This window comes from Macrosteles quadrilineatus, unplaced genomic scaffold, assembly GCF_028750875.1.
Source record: "Macrosteles quadrilineatus isolate MER2022 unplaced genomic scaffold, UCM_ALF_1.0 Scaffold_2__2_contigs__length_208266976, whole genome shotgun sequence".
In the NCBI taxonomy this organism is placed as follows: Eukaryota; Metazoa; Arthropoda; class Insecta; order Hemiptera; family Cicadellidae; genus Macrosteles; species Macrosteles quadrilineatus.
Genome location: NW_026542595.1, coordinates 153,405,679 through 153,428,097, shown reverse-complemented (window position 1 = coordinate 153,428,097; position 22,419 = coordinate 153,405,679). Strand labels below are relative to the sequence as shown.

The 22,419-nt window shown below is 38.0% G+C and overlaps 1 protein-coding gene across 1 annotated transcript in view; it reads right to left on the bottom strand.

Moving 5' to 3' along the window:
• LOC128985042 (uncharacterized) overlaps nt 1-22,419 on the bottom strand; it is a 73,563-nt gene that overhangs the window by 16,965 nt on the left and 34,179 nt on the right. The window contains exons 13-39 of the mRNA XM_054404417.1: nt 22,318-22,410; nt 22,183-22,275; nt 21,778-21,870; nt 21,643-21,735; nt 21,508-21,600; nt 21,373-21,465; nt 21,238-21,330; nt 21,103-21,195; nt 20,968-21,060; nt 20,833-20,925; nt 20,698-20,790; nt 20,563-20,655; nt 20,428-20,520; nt 20,023-20,115; nt 19,888-19,980; nt 19,753-19,845; nt 19,618-19,710; nt 19,348-19,440; nt 19,213-19,305; nt 19,078-19,170; nt 18,943-19,035; nt 18,808-18,900; nt 18,673-18,765; nt 18,538-18,630; nt 18,403-18,495; nt 18,291-18,360; nt 18,092-18,225 (exon numbers count right to left, since the gene is read on the bottom strand). Of these exons, the coding sequence (XP_054260392.1) occupies nt 18,092-18,225; nt 18,291-18,360; nt 18,403-18,495; nt 18,538-18,630; nt 18,673-18,765; nt 18,808-18,900; nt 18,943-19,035; nt 19,078-19,170; nt 19,213-19,305; nt 19,348-19,440; nt 19,618-19,710; nt 19,753-19,845; nt 19,888-19,980; nt 20,023-20,115; nt 20,428-20,520; nt 20,563-20,655; nt 20,698-20,790; nt 20,833-20,925; nt 20,968-21,060; nt 21,103-21,195; nt 21,238-21,330; nt 21,373-21,465; nt 21,508-21,600; nt 21,643-21,735; nt 21,778-21,870; nt 22,183-22,275; nt 22,318-22,410 (2,529 nt within the window). The remainder of the gene's footprint in view (nt 1-18,091; nt 18,226-18,290; nt 18,361-18,402; nt 18,496-18,537; nt 18,631-18,672; nt 18,766-18,807; nt 18,901-18,942; nt 19,036-19,077; nt 19,171-19,212; nt 19,306-19,347; nt 19,441-19,617; nt 19,711-19,752; nt 19,846-19,887; nt 19,981-20,022; nt 20,116-20,427; nt 20,521-20,562; nt 20,656-20,697; nt 20,791-20,832; nt 20,926-20,967; nt 21,061-21,102; nt 21,196-21,237; nt 21,331-21,372; nt 21,466-21,507; nt 21,601-21,642; nt 21,736-21,777; nt 21,871-22,182; nt 22,276-22,317; nt 22,411-22,419) is intronic.

Below are 22,419 nucleotides of genomic sequence, written 5' to 3'. Positions count from 1 at the left end.
CAACTTACTAATTTAAATTTACAAATTTTGGTTGTGTTTACTAAAAATATGGCGATTCTTTGTCATGATTTGAATACTAACTGAAGGGGTTTTCAATAGGAGATGGAGCAAGTTATTTAAGTAATATTAACTCCTACCAAGTACCAAAAATAATGTATACAGTGAGGTAATCAATCATATTTTGTAAAGTACGCAATAGTCATATTAATATTTTATCCTCATTTTTTGCCCATTTAATAAATTACATTTTAATATTTTTAAGGCATTACCACACTAACTAACACAAGTAGACTTGACATCCCATTGTAAATTTGGAAGGTTGTTTACGTGTCTAGTTTATGTTGGTGACACTGAACGCTAGTGACGAAGAAATTTTGTTTCTATTATTTTAGGGGTAATTTTGTGATTTCTACTTTAATTTTTGGCCATAGAATTAGGGTAAGAGTTATTGTTTACGATTATATTGTTTGTTTTTTTTTACAAGGTTTTCAGTGACTGAAATAACTAAACAATTTGTAAACAAAACACGACCTCTACAGTCCACCGGACGGAACTAACAACCACATACTTTGGCTGATCCATAAGGATAAAAACTCTATGGGAGAATGTTTCATCTATGATATCACTCTGTTTAACTGAGTGGGATGAATAATTGTCGTAAACCTTGAAAGTAACCGTCGATTTTGATGGGTTTCACCGATTTTTTATAAATAAAGAAACTAATTATACTTACTTGTAAATAACACAACAACTGTTGGGTTTAGAGAAAAATTATAAACAAAAAAAATGTGTATTTTTAGATGGACTACATTTTGCATATTTAGCTTTTTCCTGTATTTCTAATAATAAAGTCAATATAGCCAAAAATACAGAAATATGCCGCCATTTTCCAATATGGCGGCCGTAGCACAGCTTCAATTTTAGGGGACTTTTAGTATGTTCAAAAGGAAGGTACACTCAACACCTGTACCAAATTCCTCGCTTCTGCTAATTTTTTTTTGTCAAAACATATATTTATTGTACTATTTCTTTTAGATAAAAATCTTCGAGTTGACTATTTTAGATTCATCTTAAATTATTACAGTTATTCGTTTTTAAATAACACCTGTACTACTTTGTAATTGCTCGAATTCGAGCAACATGTACACTAGTATGCAGTAAAACCCATTCCAACTGCATTTTTTAGCTGGGTTTACCTAAACCATCATAAAAAATTTGAATCAATTAAAAAATGAACTATAGGCAATGACAGGTATTGTTCGCCATGGCAGGAGTAGTTGGTCTGGCATGTAATGCCGCAAACAACATGCATTTTATACCGATATATAGATAAATTTGAGAAAACAACAACTGTCAAGTGTCAACTATTTTATGAAATGTATTTTGTGCACACAGTTATAAATTGTAAAATGAGAGAGATTCAAGTACAATAAAACTACAGCTCTAGATCTCTTTGAATTGAAAAAGCTTTTAAACTGATCTGCAATTGGTTTAAATCTTTCAATTTACACCTTATTAAAATCAGGTGAGATTATTTGTTTGTATAACTGTATTATGTTTTGTTTATTTCAGCTTAACCAAACCAATCAATTAGTTTTATTAATACTACTTATGAAGTCAAACGGGGTGAAGCCCGTGGGTAACATCTAGTTTTGATTAAACAAGGTTTTACTGTAATGAAGTGTAATTAGCATTAATAGTCAAAGATGGGGAGCGAGCTGGCGTAGTGGTTAGAGTGCGGGACTTCAGTCCCTGAGGTCCCGGGTTCGATCCCCGCCAAGTCACCAATGGATTTTATCCAAGTGATAATGCCGCAACCCCTAGGTCTAGCCTGAAGTAATGTGAAAAACAATCCCAGGTTCGTGCCTAGCGTCTTAGGACAAAAAAAAAATAGTCAAAGATAAAACATACTCTCTTATAGAAGATTCATCCTTATGAACAGCTGAAGACAATTTTACATTGTTAGTTGCGGTACACTGTAGAGGTCGGGTTTTTCCTTCACAATTTGTTTCAGTTTCTTGTTATTTCAGTAATTGGAAAACCTCATTTAAGATCTCAGCTTATCAACTTCAACTTCAAACCATAGCTTGTAGACTATTAATTAAAATGTTTGCACACTGTAATAAATGACCGGGGACTTATTATCTGCCTCATTTAGGGGTAATAAATCCAAACAAACCTGAAAAACTGAGGTTAGTGTTTGATGCAGCTGCTAAAGCGAATGGTGTGTCATTTAATGATGGTTTGCTTAGTGGTCCTGACCTTTTGAACCCCCTGCAAGCCGTACTTCTCAAATCCAGATTAAGAAAAATTGCGATCGCAGGTGACATAGAAGAAATGTTTCATCAAGTACGTATCAGAAAAGAAGATGTCGATTCACAAAGGTTTCTATGGAGAGAAGATCCGAACAACAACCCAGATACCTATATCATGGAAGCAATGATATTTGGATCAACGTGTTCTCCGAGTACTGCCTTGTATGTAGTAAACAGCAACGCCAAGAGGTTTCTACATATTCCAAAGAGGAACACTTTGTAAATCTTAAAATTCCCACAGTTTATGGACAATACATCTATGACTGCATACTAATTTCTAAAAATGAGGCAGTAAGTTCTAAATCTTCCATATGCCACAAGTACAATACAAGGCATAAAAATGAAACTATCCCAAATCATCACAGATTAAAATTTTACGAGAAAAACCAACATATTCGGTAAAGAAATTCTTTATGCATTTACCAAAAAATATAAAGTCTGAAAAGAATATTGAAAAATTTAAGAAGAAAATCAAAGAGTTCATAGTAAACAAACCAATATATTCATTAGATGAGTTTTTCCACCTTTGTTCACAAAAGAACTAAAAAGTATATTTCAGGACAAATTGTGTTTAAATAGATAAGGTTCAAAGACTGATGTATTTTTAATATAATTTTTTGACACTATTTATATGTACCTATGTGCATGAAATAAATAAAGAATTTTTGATTTGATTTGATTTGATTACCCAGAAGCAAGTAAAGCGATCCTCTCAAGTGAATACATGGACGATCTACTAGACTCTACTGATACAGAAGAAGAAGCTAGACTTAGAATACAACAGATAACAGAAATTCACAAGTCCGGAGGTTTTAAAATCTGTAACTGGTTGTCAAATTCAAAAAAAATTTTACTTGTAATACCAGAAGATTTGAAGACAAACTCTACAAAACAGCTGCAACCTGAAAGTCGTCTACGTACAGAACGTATCCTCGGAATGTGGTGGGATGCTGAAACTGACCACTTTTCATTTCACCGGAACGCTGAAAAGGTGCAGTTAGTTGAAACAAGGTATCCAACCAAACGTGAAGTTTTAAGAGGAGATATGTCCATTTTCGATCCATTGGGATTAGTTGTACCTACTACAACTATAAATAAACTTGTATAAACTTGTACGGGGCGAGTATTAGGATGAGCATACTGTGTTGTCTGTCTGTCGTCGATGAGTCACTAGGACGGCGCCGGCACGGCGTCAAAACACTTCCACCCCTCTCCCGGCAACCACCTACCCCTCCGCACCCATCCTTCACACCAGTCACCACACACACACATACATTCAAAAAAATTGTAAATTTAAAATTCACATGTTATTCTTATGGAGAATAAGTAAACTGTTGTAGTTTGCTTGTTTATGAACATATTTTGATCAAATTTGGAAAACGGTTTTATTTCTTACTAACTATTAACATTTTACAAAAAAAACAGTTTTACCATCCCTGATGCAGCAAACCTAAGTACTTGTTAAACTAATTATATTTAAATCGGGAATAAAATTTATATTTTTAAGTAGACATTTCAGTGTAAATCAAATCGGTCAAATGGAAATTCGCTTAGTCTGCAGGTTTGCTGCGGCGGGGGTATTGTTAACTTTATTTCTTTCAGTATTATTTACAATACAAATTATTTCCATAGAAACCAAAAATCTCAGCTGCCTAAAGACATTGCTTTAGCACAACTGTATTCAATTATTTACCACATACCTACGTCTAGGCCTTAGTATTTTGAACTTGAGGTTAAGCATTTTAATTTCCTAATGGTGTCAATTGAAGTATCACAATACTACATTTCACACCATAAGGCAACTAATTAAGTAAAAAAGCGCCAAAACCTACTAGAAACGTATTCTGCGCATGCGCAGGCCCAAGAGACAAGAGACATGTCTGCCCAAACACCGACCGTTTGGTTCGCTCGAGACACGGGTCTGTCACACGAGTCACAGGCAATGTGTCTGCGACACTGGTGTGTAAGCTCCATAAGTTAACATATGTTGGTTTTCAAGGGGCATGTCGCAGGCACGAAAAATATCTGCGACGTCATGTCGGAGATACCGGTGTGTAACCCTCCTTAAAATAAAGTTTCCTGCACAAGTTCACGTTACGCTCTTTCCAATGACACCAAAAACATGTCAATCGGTTTAGTAGTTTTGGAGGTGTGATTGTCAGAAAAAACCTGCTTGCGTATTAAATAAGTACTAAGTACTAGTGTGCCTGTTGCTCGAATTCGAGCAATTGCTAAGAAGTATTACATGTGTTATTTTTAAACGAATAATAGTCATAATTTCTGTTGACTTTAAAAAGATTGGACTCAAAGATTATTTGTAGCAAACTGTTAAGAAATTAGCAAACTTATTGACTGTTCACAATTCACAAAACCTGCTTACGCATTACATAATAATAGATAGATATAGATATATAAATAGATTAGCATAATTCCGTTGGAAAATAGAATTAAAATACCCCCGCTGCAGCAAACCTGCAGACTAAGCGAATTTCCATTTGACTGATTGGATTTACACTGAAATGTCTACTTAAAAATATAACATTTATTCTTGATTTAAATAGAATTAGTTTAACAAGTACTTAGGTTTGCTGCATCAGGGAGGGTAAAACTGTTTTTTTTTTGTAAAATGTGAATAGTTAGTAAGAAATAAAAACATTTTCCAAATTTGATCAAAATATGTTCACAAACAAGCAAACTACAACAGTTTACTTATTCTCCATAAGAATAACATGGGAATTTTAAATTTACAATTTTTTTGAATTTTCTCCGTAACCATTAGGCGCATAGTAACGCTTCAATATACTAAATTATTTGTTTTTTTAAGCTCTACAAAATGGTTTGGAAAGAAATTGCTAAATCTTATGTTTTTTGGGTCAAAAATGGGAAAAACCTATTTTTACCCCATAAAACCCCCCGTAAACCCCCGTTCCCATGGTCCGATCATGCTGGATTGCGAACTCGTTCGAATAAACGTACTTTTACACGTTTGTACCAAATTTCATCAAAATCGGATCATTTTTGCTCGAGTTATCGTGCTGACGGACACATATATATATATATATATAAATATATAAATATATAAATATATATATATATATATATGAATTTGAACGGATGGTGTTTTTGGCCTCTAGGGACCTCAAATCGAAAAAAAAAATCGGTCCCGCGTCCAGGTCTTACCATGAGTACTACGGTAATAGCTTATTCCCTATATGGGAAATTTGCTAAAAACGTTTGCAAAACCAAAACTAACAGCTCTTTCCTCACTTCAGTTGTTCACTTTTAATAACTGCAAATGGTTTTCCAGCAATAAATACACTTAACTCACCTGAATTTTTAATCCATAGTTGTGATAACATACTATCTCGAGGAAAACGAAACATTTTAAGACCTTTTAACTTTGCCGAACTGTTAAAACAGTTTCTGTACGAGCACGTTGTTCTTGACATAATGAACAGAAGAATGAAAATACTAAAATAAAAAATACTTACTAAATATTTACATAATAACTTACTAAATATTTACAAAAACACACAAATTAATTGAATATATATCACAGTCAAATAACGTTATCACAAAATAACTTTTACGGTACTGATATATTTAAACCCGGCAACAAGGCTTAAAATTCAACAACACGCGTGCTTGGTGTAGGTGTAGTGTCATGTAGGTCAGTTTAATGCGACCACACTTCTTGATTTTTCGGCGAGAACGGAGACAGAAGCAGAGGCGCTATCACAGCGTGAGCGTAGTGAGGTATCACCCTCACCTCTCCTCTCCTCAACTACCCTGTCTCTCCTCTGCCCCCGTACCCCGCGTGGTGTGCAGTGCTAGCAGCGCTCCTGGATGTTGGCGGGCCAACTACGCTGTCCTAGTGCAGCACTGCTCCGCCATCAGTAAGATATCTGTAGTAGGGGTTATATTATCTGTGCTACGAATGACAGCGAGTGTGTACTGGCTATGTTCGTGCCCGTATGCGCTTGGCATTCGTCCTAGTTCGCCTCCTTTGATTCGTGACGGGAGACCGCCAAAAAAGCGAGCGCACCCGAACACGAATGTTGGCGATGCGAACTACCCCGAATGTACACGAGCACACCGAGTACACTATCGCGTTCATCTTGGTTCGCCTACATTCGGCGATAGTGGACTGCAGGCAATAGAACACCACCAAGTAGAAGAAATTGAGATGCTTTTTTAATAATTTGAATATTCTTACAAACAATGAACGAGAGGATGTTAGCCGAAGTGCTATCATTTTTAGTAGGAAACATGGTAGAGCATAGCAGCAGAGGAAAACCCTTTAAGGCTAAATAAAACTGGTACGGAAAGGACACTGAATTCATGTCACCATTAAGTCAAGTGATTTGAACCTTTACTTAGACTTTCATTGGAGGATTCAACTATTATTCACAGTTAAGTGAAACAAAAAACTATCTGAAGAATATAAAGCCTTTTAACTCTGCATTTTCTCAGGTAAATATAATTGACTTTATTAGGCCAACCAACCAAAAAAATGCCAATTGAAGAAAATAATATTGTGGCAGACAGGTTATGCAGGAAATCAGGTAGTTCTTAAGAATTGTGAACAAATTTTATCGCTATAAAAAAAAACTGAAAATTGTAAACATACTGGCGACAATGGTGGTACCACGCAGTCTATTACCAATGACGAAGATAAACTTGGTCAACCGTATGCAATTATGAGTAAGTCGAGAAACGTCTGTTGAAGACACTTAAAAAACAAGACCAGCTTTTGAAAAATGATAAAATATTTACTAGAAATGTTTATTAATTGTATCCAACTGTTATGGACATCATTAGTATTTTAGTGCAGTTTTACGAAAAATTACATAAACCCCCAAAAAATTTAGCACAAGCGGGGAATTTGGTACAGATGTTGGGTGTACCTTCTTTTTGAACATACTTAAAGTCCCCTAAAATTGAAGCAGTGCTACAACCGCCATATTGGAAAATGGCGGCATATTTCTGTGTTTTTGGCTATAGTGACTTTATTATTAGAGATGCAGGGAAAAACAAAATATACAAAATGTAGTCCATCTTAAAATACACATTTTTGTATTTATAATTTTCCTCTATACCCAACCGTTTTTGAGTTATTTGTGATTATTTATATTTAGTTTTTTTTTATTTATCAAAAATAGGCGAACCCTATTGAAATCGACGGTTACTTTCAAGGTTTACGACGATTTATCCCATTAAGTTAAATAGTTTGATACTATAAAATCTTAAAATTTAACTTTATTTAAGACTAAAACAACTCCGCTATAGCTAACCTGCAGACTCAGCATTACCATTTCACTGATTGGATGTTTTATTAAAGGCATATAAATAAAAATAGGTTTAACAGGTACGGTACCTAGATTTGCTGCTACAGGGAGGGTGATATAGTGTGTTTTTTAATAAAATATCAATAATCTATATATATAAAATCCAATGTATGTTTGTATGTTTGTATATTTGTATGTTTGTATATTTGTATGTTTGTATATTTGTATGTTTGTATATTTGTATGTTTGTATATTTGTATGTTTGTATATTTGTATGTTTGTCCTTTATGGACTCCGAAACCGCTCGACAGATTGTAATGAAACCTTCAGGCATTATTAAGCATTATTCAAGGATGGTTTGTGTGAAGTTTGGTGCAGATCCGTCAAAAGGGCTCCGCCCCAGTGGCTCTGGAGTTTCCCATGTTAACCTTATGAGTACTCATATTTAAATGGAATTAAAGAATCTTAACAGCTGGTTCAACTAAACTATCTGATTCTGTGATGTTCAATAGCATTAAAAAGTTAATAGGTTTACCAACAGGGTGCAGCACTATATTTTTTTAATTTATGATAACAGCTAACTTGCAACCAAAAGGTGAGTGAGCGTAGCGAACGAACTTCAACCTGGAGGCGAGTTAGCGTAGCGAACGAGCTAACCTGAAGGCAAGTGAGCGCAGCAAACGAGCTCCAACCTAAAGGTGAGTGAGCGTAGCGAACGAACTTCAACAGCTAATTAGCAACCAAATGGTGAGTGAGCGTAGCGAACGAACTTTAACCAGGACATGATTGAGCCATGCAAACCAACTCATCTTGAAAATGAACGAGCATTTTACATAAATCCACACTAGGACAGGACGACGTCTGTCGGGCCAGCTAGTTTTGTATAAAATAAACTAATTTTCCAAGTTTGATCATAATAAATCTAAAAACAAGCAAACTACAACAGTTTACTTTTTCATAAAAATAGCATGGGAGCTTTTAATTTACAACTTACTAATTTAAATTTACAAATTTTGGTTGTGTTTACTAAAAATATGGCGATTCTTTGTCACGATTTGAATACTAACTGAAGGGGTTTTCAATAGGAGATGGAGCAAGTTATTTAAGTAATATTAACTCCTACCAAGTACCAAAAATAATGTATACAGTGAGGTAATCAATCATATTTTGTAAAGTACGCAATAGTCATATTAATATTTTATCCTCATTTTTTGCCCATTTAATAAATTACATTTTAATATTTTTAAGGCATTACCACACTAACTAACACAAGTAGACTTGACATCCCATTGTAAATTTGGAAGGTTGTTTACGTGTCTAGTTTATGTTGGTGACACTGAACGCTAGTGACGAAGAAATTTTGTTTCTATTATTTTAGGGGTAATTTTGTGATTTCTACTTTAATTTTTGGCCATAGAATTAGGGTAAGAGTTATTGTTTACGATTATATTGTTTGTTTTTTTTTACAAGGTTTTCAGTGACTGAAATAACTAAACAATTTGTAAACAAAACACGACCTCTACAGTCCACCGGACGGAACTAACAACCACATACTTTGGCTGATCCATAAGGATAAAAACTCTATGGGAGAATGTTTCATCTATGATATCACTCTGTTTAACTGAGTGGGATGAATAATTGTCGTAAACCTTGAAAGTAACCGTCGATTTTGATGGGTTTCACCGATTTTTTATAAATAAAGAAACTAATTATACTTACTTGTAAATAACACAACAACTGTTGGGTTTAGAGAAAAATTATAAACAAAAAAAATGTGTATTTTTAGATGGACTACATTTTGCATATTTAGCTTTTTCCTGTATTTCTAATAATAAAGTCAATATAGCCAAAAATACAGAAATATGCCGCCATTTTCCAATATGGCGGCCGTAGCACAGCTTCAATTTTAGGGGACTTTTAGTATGTTCAAAAGGAAGGTACACTCAACACCTGTACCAAATTCCTCGCTTCTGCTAATTTTTTTTTGTCAAAACATATATTTATTGTACTATTTCTTTTAGATAAAAATCTTCGAGTTGACTATTTTAGATTCATCTTAAATTATTACAGTTATTCGTTTTTAAATAACACCTGTACTACTTTGTAATTGCTCGAATTCGAGCAACATGTACACTAGTATGCAGTAAAACCCATTCCAACTGCATTTTTTAGCTGGGTTTACCTAAACCATCATAAAAAATTTGAATCAATTAAAAAATGAACTATAGGCAATGACAGGTATTGTTCGCCATGGCAGGAGTAGTTGGTCTGGCATGTAATGCCGCAAACAACATGCATTTTATACCGATATATAGATAAATTTGAGAAAACAACAACTGTCAAGTGTCAACTATTTTATGAAATGTATTTTGTGCACACAGTTATAAATTGTAAAATGAGAGAGATTCAAGTACAATAAAACTACAGCTCTAGATCTCTTTGAATTGAAAAAGCTTTTAAACTGATCTGCAATTGGTTTAAATCTTTCAATTTACACCTTATTAAAATCAGGTGAGATTATTTGTTTGTATAACTGTATTATGTTTTGTTTATTTCAGCTTAACCAAACCAATCAATTAGTTTTATTAATACTACTTATGAAGTCAAACGGGGTGAAGCCCGTGGGTAACATCTAGTTTTGATTAAACAAGGTTTTACTGTAATGAAGTGTAATTAGCATTAATAGTCAAAGATGGGGAGCGAGCTGGCGTAGTGGTTAGAGTGCGGGACTTCAGTCCCTGAGGTCCCGGGTTCGATCCCCGCCAAGTCACCAATGGATTTTATCCAAGTGATAATGCCGCAACCCCTAGGTCTAGCCTGAAGTAATGTGAAAAACAATCCCAGGTTCGTGCCTAGCGTCTTAGGACAAAAAAAAAATAGTCAAAGATAAAACATACTCTCTTATAGAAGATTCATCCTTATGAACAGCTGAAGACAATTTTACATTGTTAGTTGCGGTACACTGTAGAGGTCGGGTTTTTCCTTCACAATTTGTTTCAGTTTCTTGTTATTTCAGTAATTGGAAAACCTCATTTAAGATCTCAGCTTATCAACTTCAACTTCAAACCATAGCTTGTAGACTATTAATTAAAATGTTTGCACACTGTAATAAATGACCGGGGACTTATTATCTGCCTCATTTAGGGGTAATAAATCCAAACAAACCTGAAAAACTGAGGTTAGTGTTTGATGCAGCTGCTAAAGCGAATGGTGTGTCATTTAATGATGGTTTGCTTAGTGGTCCTGACCTTTTGAACCCCCTGCAAGCCGTACTTCTCAAATCCAGATTAAGAAAAATTGCGATCGCAGGTGACATAGAAGAAATGTTTCATCAAGTACGTATCAGAAAAGAAGATGTCGATTCACAAAGGTTTCTATGGAGAGAAGATCCGAACAACAACCCAGATACCTATATCATGGAAGCAATGATATTTGGATCAACGTGTTCTCCGAGTACTGCCTTGTATGTAGTAAACAGCAACGCCAAGAGGTTTCTACATATTCCAAAGAGGAACACTTTGTAAATCTTAAAATTCCCACAGTTTATGGACAATACATCTATGACTGCATACTAATTTCTAAAAATGAGGCAGTAAGTTCTAAATCTTCCATATGCCACAAGTACAATACAAGGCATAAAAATGAAACTATCCCAAATCATCACAGATTAAAATTTTACGAGAAAAACCAACATATTCGGTAAAGAAATTCTTTATGCATTTACCAAAAAATATAAAGTCTGAAAAGAATATTGAAAAATTTAAGAAGAAAATCAAAGAGTTCATAGTAAACAAACCAATATATTCATTAGATGAGTTTTTCCACCTTTGTTCACAAAAGAACTAAAAAGTATATTTCAGGACAAATTGTGTTTAAATAGATAAGGTTCAAAGACTGATGTATTTTTAATATAATTTTTTGACACTATTTATATGTACCTATGTGCATGAAATAAATAAAGAATTTTTGATTTGATTTGATTTGATTACCCAGAAGCAAGTAAAGCGATCCTCTCAAGTGAATACATGGACGATCTACTAGACTCTACTGATACAGAAGAAGAAGCTAGACTTAGAATACAACAGATAACAGAAATTCACAAGTCCGGAGGTTTTAAAATCTGTAACTGGTTGTCAAATTCAAAAAAAATTTTACTTGTAATACCAGAAGATTTGAAGACAAACTCTACAAAACAGCTGCAACCTGAAAGTCGTCTACGTACAGAACGTATCCTCGGAATGTGGTGGGATGCTGAAACTGACCACTTTTCATTTCACCGGAACGCTGAAAAGGTGCAGTTAGTTGAAACAAGGTATCCAACCAAACGTGAAGTTTTAAGAGGAGATATGTCCATTTTCGATCCATTGGGATTAGTTGTACCTACTACTATAAAAGGGAGAATGCTTGTTCAGACCATTTTGCGAACAAACATAACGTGGGACGAATTTCTTTTGATAGAACTTAGTAAAAAATGGAAAGACTGGCTACAAGAAGTAAAATGTCTGCAGAGCTTCACCATACATCGATGCTATTTTGACGTCAAAACAATTGAAGAAGTTGAACTCCATACGTTTGTCGATGCTAGCATAGACAAAAAGAATAAAATATAGACTGTCAGCCGTGCTGCGGTTACCATGGTTACCATAGGTTCCGGCGCACACCGCTGCAGTTTACGTAGCGCGTACGCCGTAAATACATGGCGCTCCAAGCGGTGTGCGCCAGAAGCTATGGTAACCGCAGCACAGCTGACGGTCTATATTTAATTCTTTTTGTCTATGATGCTAGTGAAGAGGCCTATGCAGCAGTTTCATATCTACGCCATGGATGTGCCGGAGGTACTTACAAGACCATGCTTGTTATGGCACGTGCCAAAGTAGCGCCACTCAAACAAAAAACCATTCCCCGACTAGAACTGCAAGCAGCCGTACTTGGATGCAGAATAGCTTGTAGCATCATAAAAGACATTGACTTAACTATTTCTCGTCAGATATTTTGGTCAGATTCTGTAACAGTTTTGCATTGGCTGAAATCCGACCCTAGACAATTCAAACAGTATGTTTCCAATAGAATTGGAGAAATTCAAGATTTGTCTAAACCTGAAGAATGGAGATGGGTTCCATCAAAACAGAATCCGGCAGATGTTGCAACTAGAAATAACAAAAAGTTGACATCAGCCATGCATTCTGAATGGATCCACGGACCCTCATTTCTAATGCGAGAATCGAGTGACTGGCCAATACAACCGTCCACACTAAAAGTCAAGAAAAATGAAGAAACAAAGAAGAAATTTGTCGGAGTTGTGAACAGTGATGAAAACCCTCCTCTTCTGACTGTTGAAAACTTTTCTTCTTGGGAAAAAGTGACACGTGTGTTAGCATGGGTACACAGATTTATTAGCACGCTAAGGTCCCATACTACCGCCACCACCAAAAAGAAACTGAAAACGGTCAATGTAGATTTTGGAAATATACCAGAACTTCAACCAGAGGAAATTCAAAAAGCTGAACAGAACTTGATATCAATGTCTCAAAAGGCAAGCTTCAATGAAGAAAAGAATTTACTGCTGAAGAACAAACCTCTACCAATGTCCAGTAGAATATTCTCTTTAAATCCCTTCATTGATCAGTCTCTAATAAGAATGTCGAGTAGAATAAATAGTTCACCAGAAATAAGCGAAGAACAAAAGCATCCTATCATTTTAGACGGCAAAAGTAATACGGCTAAACTAATCGTAAAAATGTTTCACAAGAAATGTTTCCATCAGGGCATCGAGACTGTTATCAATATGACTATAGACAACAGTTCTGGATCTTAAACGTACGATCAGTCGCCAATAAAGTTCAATGGAGCTGCATGAGGTGTAGCATAGACAATGCCAAACCTTATCCTCCTCAGATGGCTGCACTACCACAGTTAAGGACCTCAAAAGTGCAACATCCATTCTTCTACACCGGAGTGGATTATTTCGAAGTTACTGTTGGCCGCAGACATGAAAAAAGATATGGTGTCTTATTTACCTGTTTATCGACTCTAGCAATTCATATCGAAACGGCTCATTCTCTTAACACAGATAGTTGTATAATGGCGATTCAACGATTCATCAGCCGAAGACCAGTTCCCTCAAAATTATATTCCGACAATGGCACAAACTTTGTAGCTGCAGATAGGGAACTTTGAAACGCTGTAAAGTCACTCAAACATGAAAAGATCCAAAAAGACATGGTGAACTACGGGATAAAGTGGAATTTCATTTGCCCGCGAGCACCACATATGGGAGGCTGCTGGGAAAGACTTGTTAGGTCTGTAAAGACCGCATTAAGGAGTGTTATGCGCTGCCAGTACCCAAAAGACGAAGAGCTTCAGACATTCATGGTTCGCGTTGAATTTATAATAAATTCTCGCCCACGCACACATGTTTCTCTGGATCCCAATGACCCCGAACCAATCACACCAAACCATTTTCTAAGAGAAGCTTACAAAATCAACCTAAACGAAGACCAACTGTGTAAACGACAATTAGCTCGTGTTAGATCACTCCTAGACAGCTTCTGGAAGAGGTGGGTGCATGAGTACCTTCCATGCCTTTCAAGACGGTGCAAATGGCACAAAAAATTGGACCCACCAAAGATTGACGATCTTGCAATAATAATTGAGGAAAACTGCCCAAGAAATACATGGCCCCTTGGCCGAATCTCGGCTGTACCCAGGTCACGATGGCCAAGTACGAATAGTAGTCATCACAACATCAAAAGGAACTTATCGCCGGCCTCTGACTAAAGTTGCGGTCCTTTCCGTTGGAGGGGAAAAGATGTAATATGTTTCATATTAACACATTGACTTGTGTTCTTTAATATGTTATATAATTTATGCCTGCCTTCTTTCTTTATTTTAATTAAACCAACATATGTTTTATTATTATAATGATAGTAAATAATGTCCAATTGAAATACACATCTTTTTTGTCAAAGTCTTGTCTGTCTTTAATATTTTTTACATTTTAGCTTCGTCATCACGTAGTTTTCTGATGTAACCTTTTTCTTATAGTCAGTGATCTTGGCCTTATATTTGTTATGAAGGTTTTTGTCTCTTGCCATCTTCCTTTCAATACCCTTAAGTCTTTTCAACGCATGTTCATAGCTCGGTGGATATTTAAAGTCTTCCGACTTCCATAGTAGGCCGGATTCATACCGTCATCACGTAGTTTTCTGATGTAACCTTTTTCTTCATAGTCAGTGATCTTGGCCTTGTATTTGTTATGAATGTTTTCGTCTCTTGCCATCTTCCTTTCAATACCCTTAAGTCTTTTCAACGCATGTTCATAGCTCGGAGGATATTTAAAGTCTTCCGACTTCCATAGTAGGCCGGATTCATACCTATCCTCTACTTTTTTTGTCGTATCTTCTAAAATCTTATGGGCTTTTTTGTCTTCAGCTGATTTTACATTGTCATCTTCTAGTAGGGACACGCCATAATTCTCGATTTCAAAAGAATCTTTGATAATATCATGAAGTTTTTCACTTTCAAAAGACGTTAAAGTGAATTGACTATCTACTCGCCCAATGTGTTCATGACATTTACCGTGCAATGTCCAGCCTTAACGGCTCCAAGACAAGACTGGAGAGTTGAGAGGACCTTCAATTATTTTCCTTGCTAGAATAAGGTCACAGTTGTCTTGACCTATAAGTATTGTAGGTTTCAAATTTGCTGATGGTAAAGGTTGACCAATAATACGGTCAATTATTGACCGTAAGTGAGACGACTTCTTTTTCAGTTTTACAGTATCCACCATTTGTTTTGGTAAGTCCAATGGTGACTGGGTTCGTATATTGTTTAATGTAAATACTTCGTCCTCATATAACCCGTTAATTTTAACTTTCACAGTCATGGATGTTGGGTCGAAATGTTGGGTTGCATTGGACCAGCATGTCGTGAGGGGTTCAATACTACCGTTGAAGCCTAATTTATCGGCTTCAGCTGAATCCAACAAAGATACTGTTGACCCGTCATCTAAGAGTGCGTAAGTGTCAATCTGACAACTTGGGCCATATAATGTCACTGGACATACTCTTAGTAGAGCACGGTTATTAACAACATGACTGCTAATAATTTCTTTATTTTGCGGTTCGCTGTCCTGTTTGGGAAACCCCTCAATTTTGTCAGTATGGAGAAGACGATGGTGAAACAACCTGCACCCATTTATCCCACAAACCTTCTTTACTATACATTTTTGGAGCCTGTGACGTCGAAAGCAGAAGAAACATAGTTTCTTTTCGACAATCATTTTCCATCTCTGCGATACATCTGCCTTCCTGAAAACTCCACATCGTTCACTTTCGTGGCTGTCGAGACAAAACATACAGTTAAACTGTTTGTCTTCAGTAGAACTGGTATAAACCAGCTTTATGTCAGTTTTATTCTGCCAGAGTTTCTCTTCTGTAGGACGAAAGTAAATACTCAGGATTGAGCATTGTTTTTCCAACCAAGTGGAAAACTCCTTCAAGTTGGGACTGCTTAGAGAATTATTACTTACATGCTCAGCCCACCTGTATTTTAAACTATAGGGAAGTTTGTTGAGACATTCATTTAGTAAGTAAGGATTTAATACATAATTTTCTAGGTGTAATGACTCTGCTGTAGCAGTAAAATTCAAAATATTTGTCGAAAACTCAACAAGACTTGTAGTGTCGTCTTCCTTGACAGAAGGTAGCCTACGAGTCTTTTTTAACATTGACTCCAAAATGAGTTCTGGTCTACCAAAACGCATCTTTAAGGGCTTGATAATTGACTTAAGATTTTGACTTGAGACAAAAAGAGGCTTAACCATTCTAAATGCTTCTCCCTCTAGACAATTCCTTACTCTTATGAGGTTGTCATCCTCACTAAAAAGATAGGCAGTTTTTTCATACGCCGAAAAAAATATCGGCCATTCATCAGGCTTGCCACTGAAGCTTGGAAGTTTTTGACGAAATGAAACAGGCTGTATAGCTTTTTGGAAGGTATCCGCAAGCTTTTGCACGGCTGAGGTCATGATGGCTGATGAGGACTTAAGAACTGTCGGTTCTTTTTCATTCAGCCACCTTTCAACCTTGCTTTGCGGTTCTTCCTCATCATCAAGATTTACACTAAGTCCTACCTTGGTTTCAGATCGATTACTAGGGCGGCTCGACTGTAGACTGCCACACACTGAAGCAGACTCAAGCTCAGCTCTCGCCGCCAGCAGTTGTTTCTGTCGCTCTAGTTCTCTAGCTTCCATTTGTCGTTGTCGCTCCATTTCTCTTTCTTAATGGGCTCTTTCCAATTTCTGTATTTCTTCCAGCTTCTTCAACTCCACTTCCATTAATCGTCGTCTACTAGGAGAAGTACTAGATTTGGCAGAAACTGATGGTTGGTCTTTATTTGGCTTTGGATTAACAGTTTTGTCGTTGTTATTCCCAATTGCTGGAGTATATCTGTCTGGAGGGTGTCTTTCCCTCTCTGATCTTCTTATTGACATGATAAAGTCGGGTTTCGGCACCAAATGTAAAAAATATTAAAGACAGACAAGACTTTGACAAAAAAAATGTGTATTTCAATTGGACATTATTTACTATCATAATAATAATAATAAAACATATGTTAGTTCAATTAAAATAAAGAAAGAAGGCAGGCATAAATTATATAACATATTAAAGAACACAAGTCAATGTGTTAATAGGAAACATATTACACACACTTTGTAACTTACAAGAAAAAGAATACGTTTTTCACTTTATATCAGTATGTCCCATTTTAAACACGATAAGGAAGTTTTATTTTGGCTGTTAGATTTTGACACAGGATCAATAGAGGTTTTGAATGGTAGAGATTGGCGGTAAGTAATTATTTAAAAGATGCTTTGTCAAAAAGAAGGGAGTTTATTCAAGGATTATTTTTTAATCGTTTTCCAAATATAACTAGTTAAATAAAATTAATAGTATTTATTAAGAACTTCTTAATAAAGTCTCAATTGTCTAAATTTTTATTTTTGATCAAATATCTCTATATTGTAGGGAAAAATCAAAATGTATTGTTTTGTTTTCTTAATCGGTTTTGCCAGTACAGTTTACTTTGTTTAGTTTAATTATTGCTGTTTGATATTTATTTTAAGTGCTGACCAGGTCCACCAGCCACAAGAGACGGTCTTAATGATCATTGTTGTATGTAGTGCTAAGAATGTCAATTCCACACACTTATTTTGTAAATAAAAGAATTTCTTAATTTTGTCGACACTACGATCAGTGTCACAAACATGAATTAGACACGAAAAACGAGCTTAAAAATGTATAATGGGGTGAAAAGTCTACTTGTGTTGGTTAGTCTATGGTATTAGCGTTACACAGGTCTTATCAAATTCAACTAAATGCATGGGAGTAACTAGGATAATCCCTTCATAGCTAAGTATCAGATGATTCCTACTGAATACTGTTCGGCAATAGCCAATACTCTGCAGGGATTTTTATTTGTACTTACGTTCCATGAGGACAGTTCTCTACACATTCCCCATCATGAGTGAGAACTCTCCTACAGGAGTGACAGCCTCTAGGTCCAGGAGCAGAACATCCACCCACACACAGGTGATAACAGTGGGGTAACTCTGGCTGGATCTAACACAATATTAGTGGTTAGTTTAGTGACACTCAGTCTACTGAGAACTCTCCATAGGAGTGACAGCCTCTAGGTCCAGGAGCAGAACATCCACCCACACACAGGTGATAACAGTGGGGTGACTCTGGCTAGATCTAACACAATATTAGTGGTTAGTTTAGTGACACTCAGTCTACTGGGAACTCTCCATAGGAGTGACAGCCTCTAGGTCCAGGAGCAGAACATCTACCCACACACAGGTGATAACAGTGGGGTGACTCTGGCTGGATCTAACACAATATTAGTGGTTAGTTTAGTGCCACTCAGTCTACTGGGAACTCTCCATAGGAGTGACAGCCTCTAGGTCCAGGAGCAGAACATCTACCCACACACAGGTGATAACAGTGGGGTGACTCTGGCTAGATCTAACACAATATCAGTGGTTAGTTTAGTGACACTCAGTCTACTGGGAACTCTCCATAGGAGTGACAGCCTCTAGGTCCAGGAGCAGAACATCTACCCACACACAGGTGATAACAGTGGGGTGACTCTGGCTGGATCTAACACAATATTAGTGGTTAGTTTAGTGACACTCAGTCTACTGGGATCTCTCCATAGGAGTGACAGCCTCTAGGTCCAGGAGCAGAACATCTACCCACTCACAGGTGATAACAGTGGGGTGACTCTGGCTAGATCTAACACAATATTAGTGGTTAGTTTAGTGACACTCAGTCTACTGAGAACTCTCCATAGGAGTGACAGCCTCTAGGTCCAGGAGCAGAACATCCACCCACACACAGGTGATAACAGTGGGGTGACTCTGGCTAGATCTAACACAATATTAGTGGCTAGTTTAGTGACACTCAGTCTACTGAGAACTCTCCATAGGAGTGACAGCCTCTAGGTCCAGGAGCAGAACATCTACCCACACACAGGTGATAACAGTGGGGTGACTCTGGCTAGATCTAACACAATATTAGTGGTTAGTTTAGTGACACTCAGTCTACTGAGAACTCTCCATAGGAGTGACAGCCTCTAGGTCCAGGAGCAGAACATCTACCCACTCACAGGTGATAACAGTGGGGTGACTCTGGCTAGATCTAACACAATATTAGTGGTTAGTTTAGTGACACTCAGTCTACTGAGAACTCTCCATAGGAGTGACAGCCTCTAGGTCCAGGAGCAGAACATCCACCCACACACAGGGAATGACAGTGGGTCGACTCTGGCTAGATCTAACACAATATTAGTGGTTAGTTTAGTGACACTCAGTCTACTGAGAACTCTCCATAGGAGTGACAGCCTCTAGGTCCAGGAGAAGAACATCTACCCACACACATGGAATGACAGTGGGGTGACTCTGGCTAGATCTAACACAATATTAGTGGTTAGTTTAGTGACACTCAGTCTACTGAGAACTCTCCATAGGAGTGACAGCCTCTAGGTCCAGGAGCAGAACATCTACCCACACACAGGGAATGACAGTGGGGTGACTCTGGCTAGATCTAACACAATATTAGTGGTTAGTTTAGTGACACTCAGTCTACTGAGAACTCTCCATAGGAGTGACAGCCTCTAGGTCCAGGAGCAGAACATCTACCCACACACATGGAATGACAGTGGGGTGACTCTGGCTAGATCTAACACAATATTAGTGGTTAGTTAAGTGACACTCAGTCTACTGAGAACTCTCCATAGGAGTGACAGCCTCTAGGTCCAGGAGCAGACCATCTACCCACACACAGGGAATGACAGTGGGGTGACTCTGGCTAGACCTAACACAATATCAGTGGTTAGTTTAGTGACACTCAGTCTACTGAGAACTCTCCATAGGAGTGACAGCCTCTAGGTCCAGGAGCAGAACATCTACCCACACACAGGTGATAACAGTGGGGTGACTCTGGCTAGATCTAACACAATATCAGTGGTTAGTTTAGTGACACTCAGTCTACTGAGAACTCTCCATAGGAGTGACAGCCTCTAGGTCCAGGAGCAGAACATCTACCCACACACAGGTGATAACAGTGGGGTGACTCTGGCTAGATCTTACACAATATCAGTGGTTAGTTTAGTGACATTCAGTCTACTGAGAACTCTCCATAGGAGTGACAGCCTCTAGGTCCAGGAGCAGAACATCTACCCACACTCATGGAATGACAGTGGGGTGACTCTGGCTAGATCTAACACAATATTAGTGGTTAGTTTAGTGACCCTCAGTCTACTGGGAACTCTCCATAGGAGTGACAGCCTCTAGGTCCAGGAGCAGAACATCTACCCACACACAGGTGATAACAGTGGGGTGACTCTGGCTGGATCTAACACAATATTAGTGGTTAGTTTAGTGCCACTCAGTCTACTGGGAACTCTCCATAGGAGTGACAGCCTCTAGGTCCAGGAGCAGAACATCTACCCACACACAGGTGATAACAGTGGGGTGACTCTGGCTGGATCTAACACAATATTAGTGGTTAGTTTAGTGACACTCAGTCTACTGGGATCTCTCCATAGGAGTGACAGCCTCTAGGTCCAGGAGCAGAACATCTACCCACTCACAGGTGATAACAGTGGGGTGACTCTGGCTAGATCTAACACAATATTAGTGGTTAGTTTAGTGACACTCAGTCTACTGAGAACTCTCCATAGGAGTGACAGCCTCTAGGTCCAGGAGCAGAACATCCACCCACACACAGGTGATAACAGTGGGGTGACTCTGGCTAGATCTAACACAATATTAGTGGCTAGTTTAGTGACACTCAGTCTACTGAGAACTCTCCATAGGAGTGACAGCCTCTAGGTCCAGGAGCAGAACATCTACCCACACACAGGTGATAACAGTGGGGTGACTCTGGCTAGATCTAACACAATATTAGTGGTTAGTTTAGTGACACTCAGTCTACTGAGAACTCTCCATAGGAGTGACAGCCTCTAGGTCCAGGAGCAGAACATCTACCCACTCACAGGTGATAACAGTGGGGTGACTCTGGCTAGATCTAACACAATATTAGTGGTTAGTTTAGTGACACTCAGTCTACTGAGAACTCTCCATAGGAGTGACAGCCTCTAGGTCCAGGAGCAGAACATCCACCCACACACAGGGAATGACAGTGGGTCGACTCTGGCTAGATCTAACACAATATTAGTGGTTAGTTTAGTGACACTCAGTCTACTGAGAACTCTCCATAGGAGTGACAGCCTCTAGGTCCAGGAGCAGAACATCTACCCACACACATGGAATGACAGTGGGGTGACTCTGGCTAGATCTAACACAATATTAGTGGTTAGTTTAGTGACACTCAGTCTACTGAGAACTCTCCATAGGAGTGACAGCCTCTAGGTCCAGGAGCAGAACATCTACCCACACACAGGGAATGACAGTGGGGTGACTCTGGCTAGATCTAACACAATATTAGTGGTTAGTTTAGTGACACTCAGTCTACTGAGAACTCTCCATAGGAGTGACAGCCTCTAGGTCCAGGAGCAGAACATCTACCCACACACATGGAATGACAGTGGGGTGACTCTGGCTAGATCTAACACAATATTAGTGGTTAGTTAAGTGACACTCAGTCTACTGAGAACTCTCCATAGGAGTGACAGCCTCTAGGTCCAGGAGCAGAACATCTACCCACACACAGGGAATGACAGTGGGGTGACTCTGGCTAGACCTAACACAATATCAGTGGTTAGTTTAGTGACACTCAGTCTACTGAGAACTCTCCATAGGAGTGACAGCCTCTAGGTCCAGGAGCAGAACATCTACCCACACACAGGTGATAACAGTGGGGTGACTCTGGCTAGATCTTACACAATATCAGTGGTTAGTTTAGTGACATTCAGTCTACTGAGAACTCTCCATAGGAGTGACAGCCTCTAGGTCCAGGAGCAGAACATCTACCCACACTCATGGAATGACAGTGGGGTGACTCTGGCTAGATCTAACACAATATTAGTGGTTAGTTTAGTGACACTCAGTCTACTGAGAACTCTCCATAGGAGTGACAGCCTCTAGGTCCAGGAGCAGAACATCTACCCACACACAGGGAATGACAGTGGGGTGACTCTGGCTAGATCTAACACAATATCAGTGGTTAGTTTAGTGACACTCAGTCTACTGAGAACTCTCCATTGGAGTGACAGCCTCTAGGTCCAGGAGCAGAACATCTACCCACACACAGGTGATAACAGTGGGGTGACTCTGGCTAGATCTAACACAA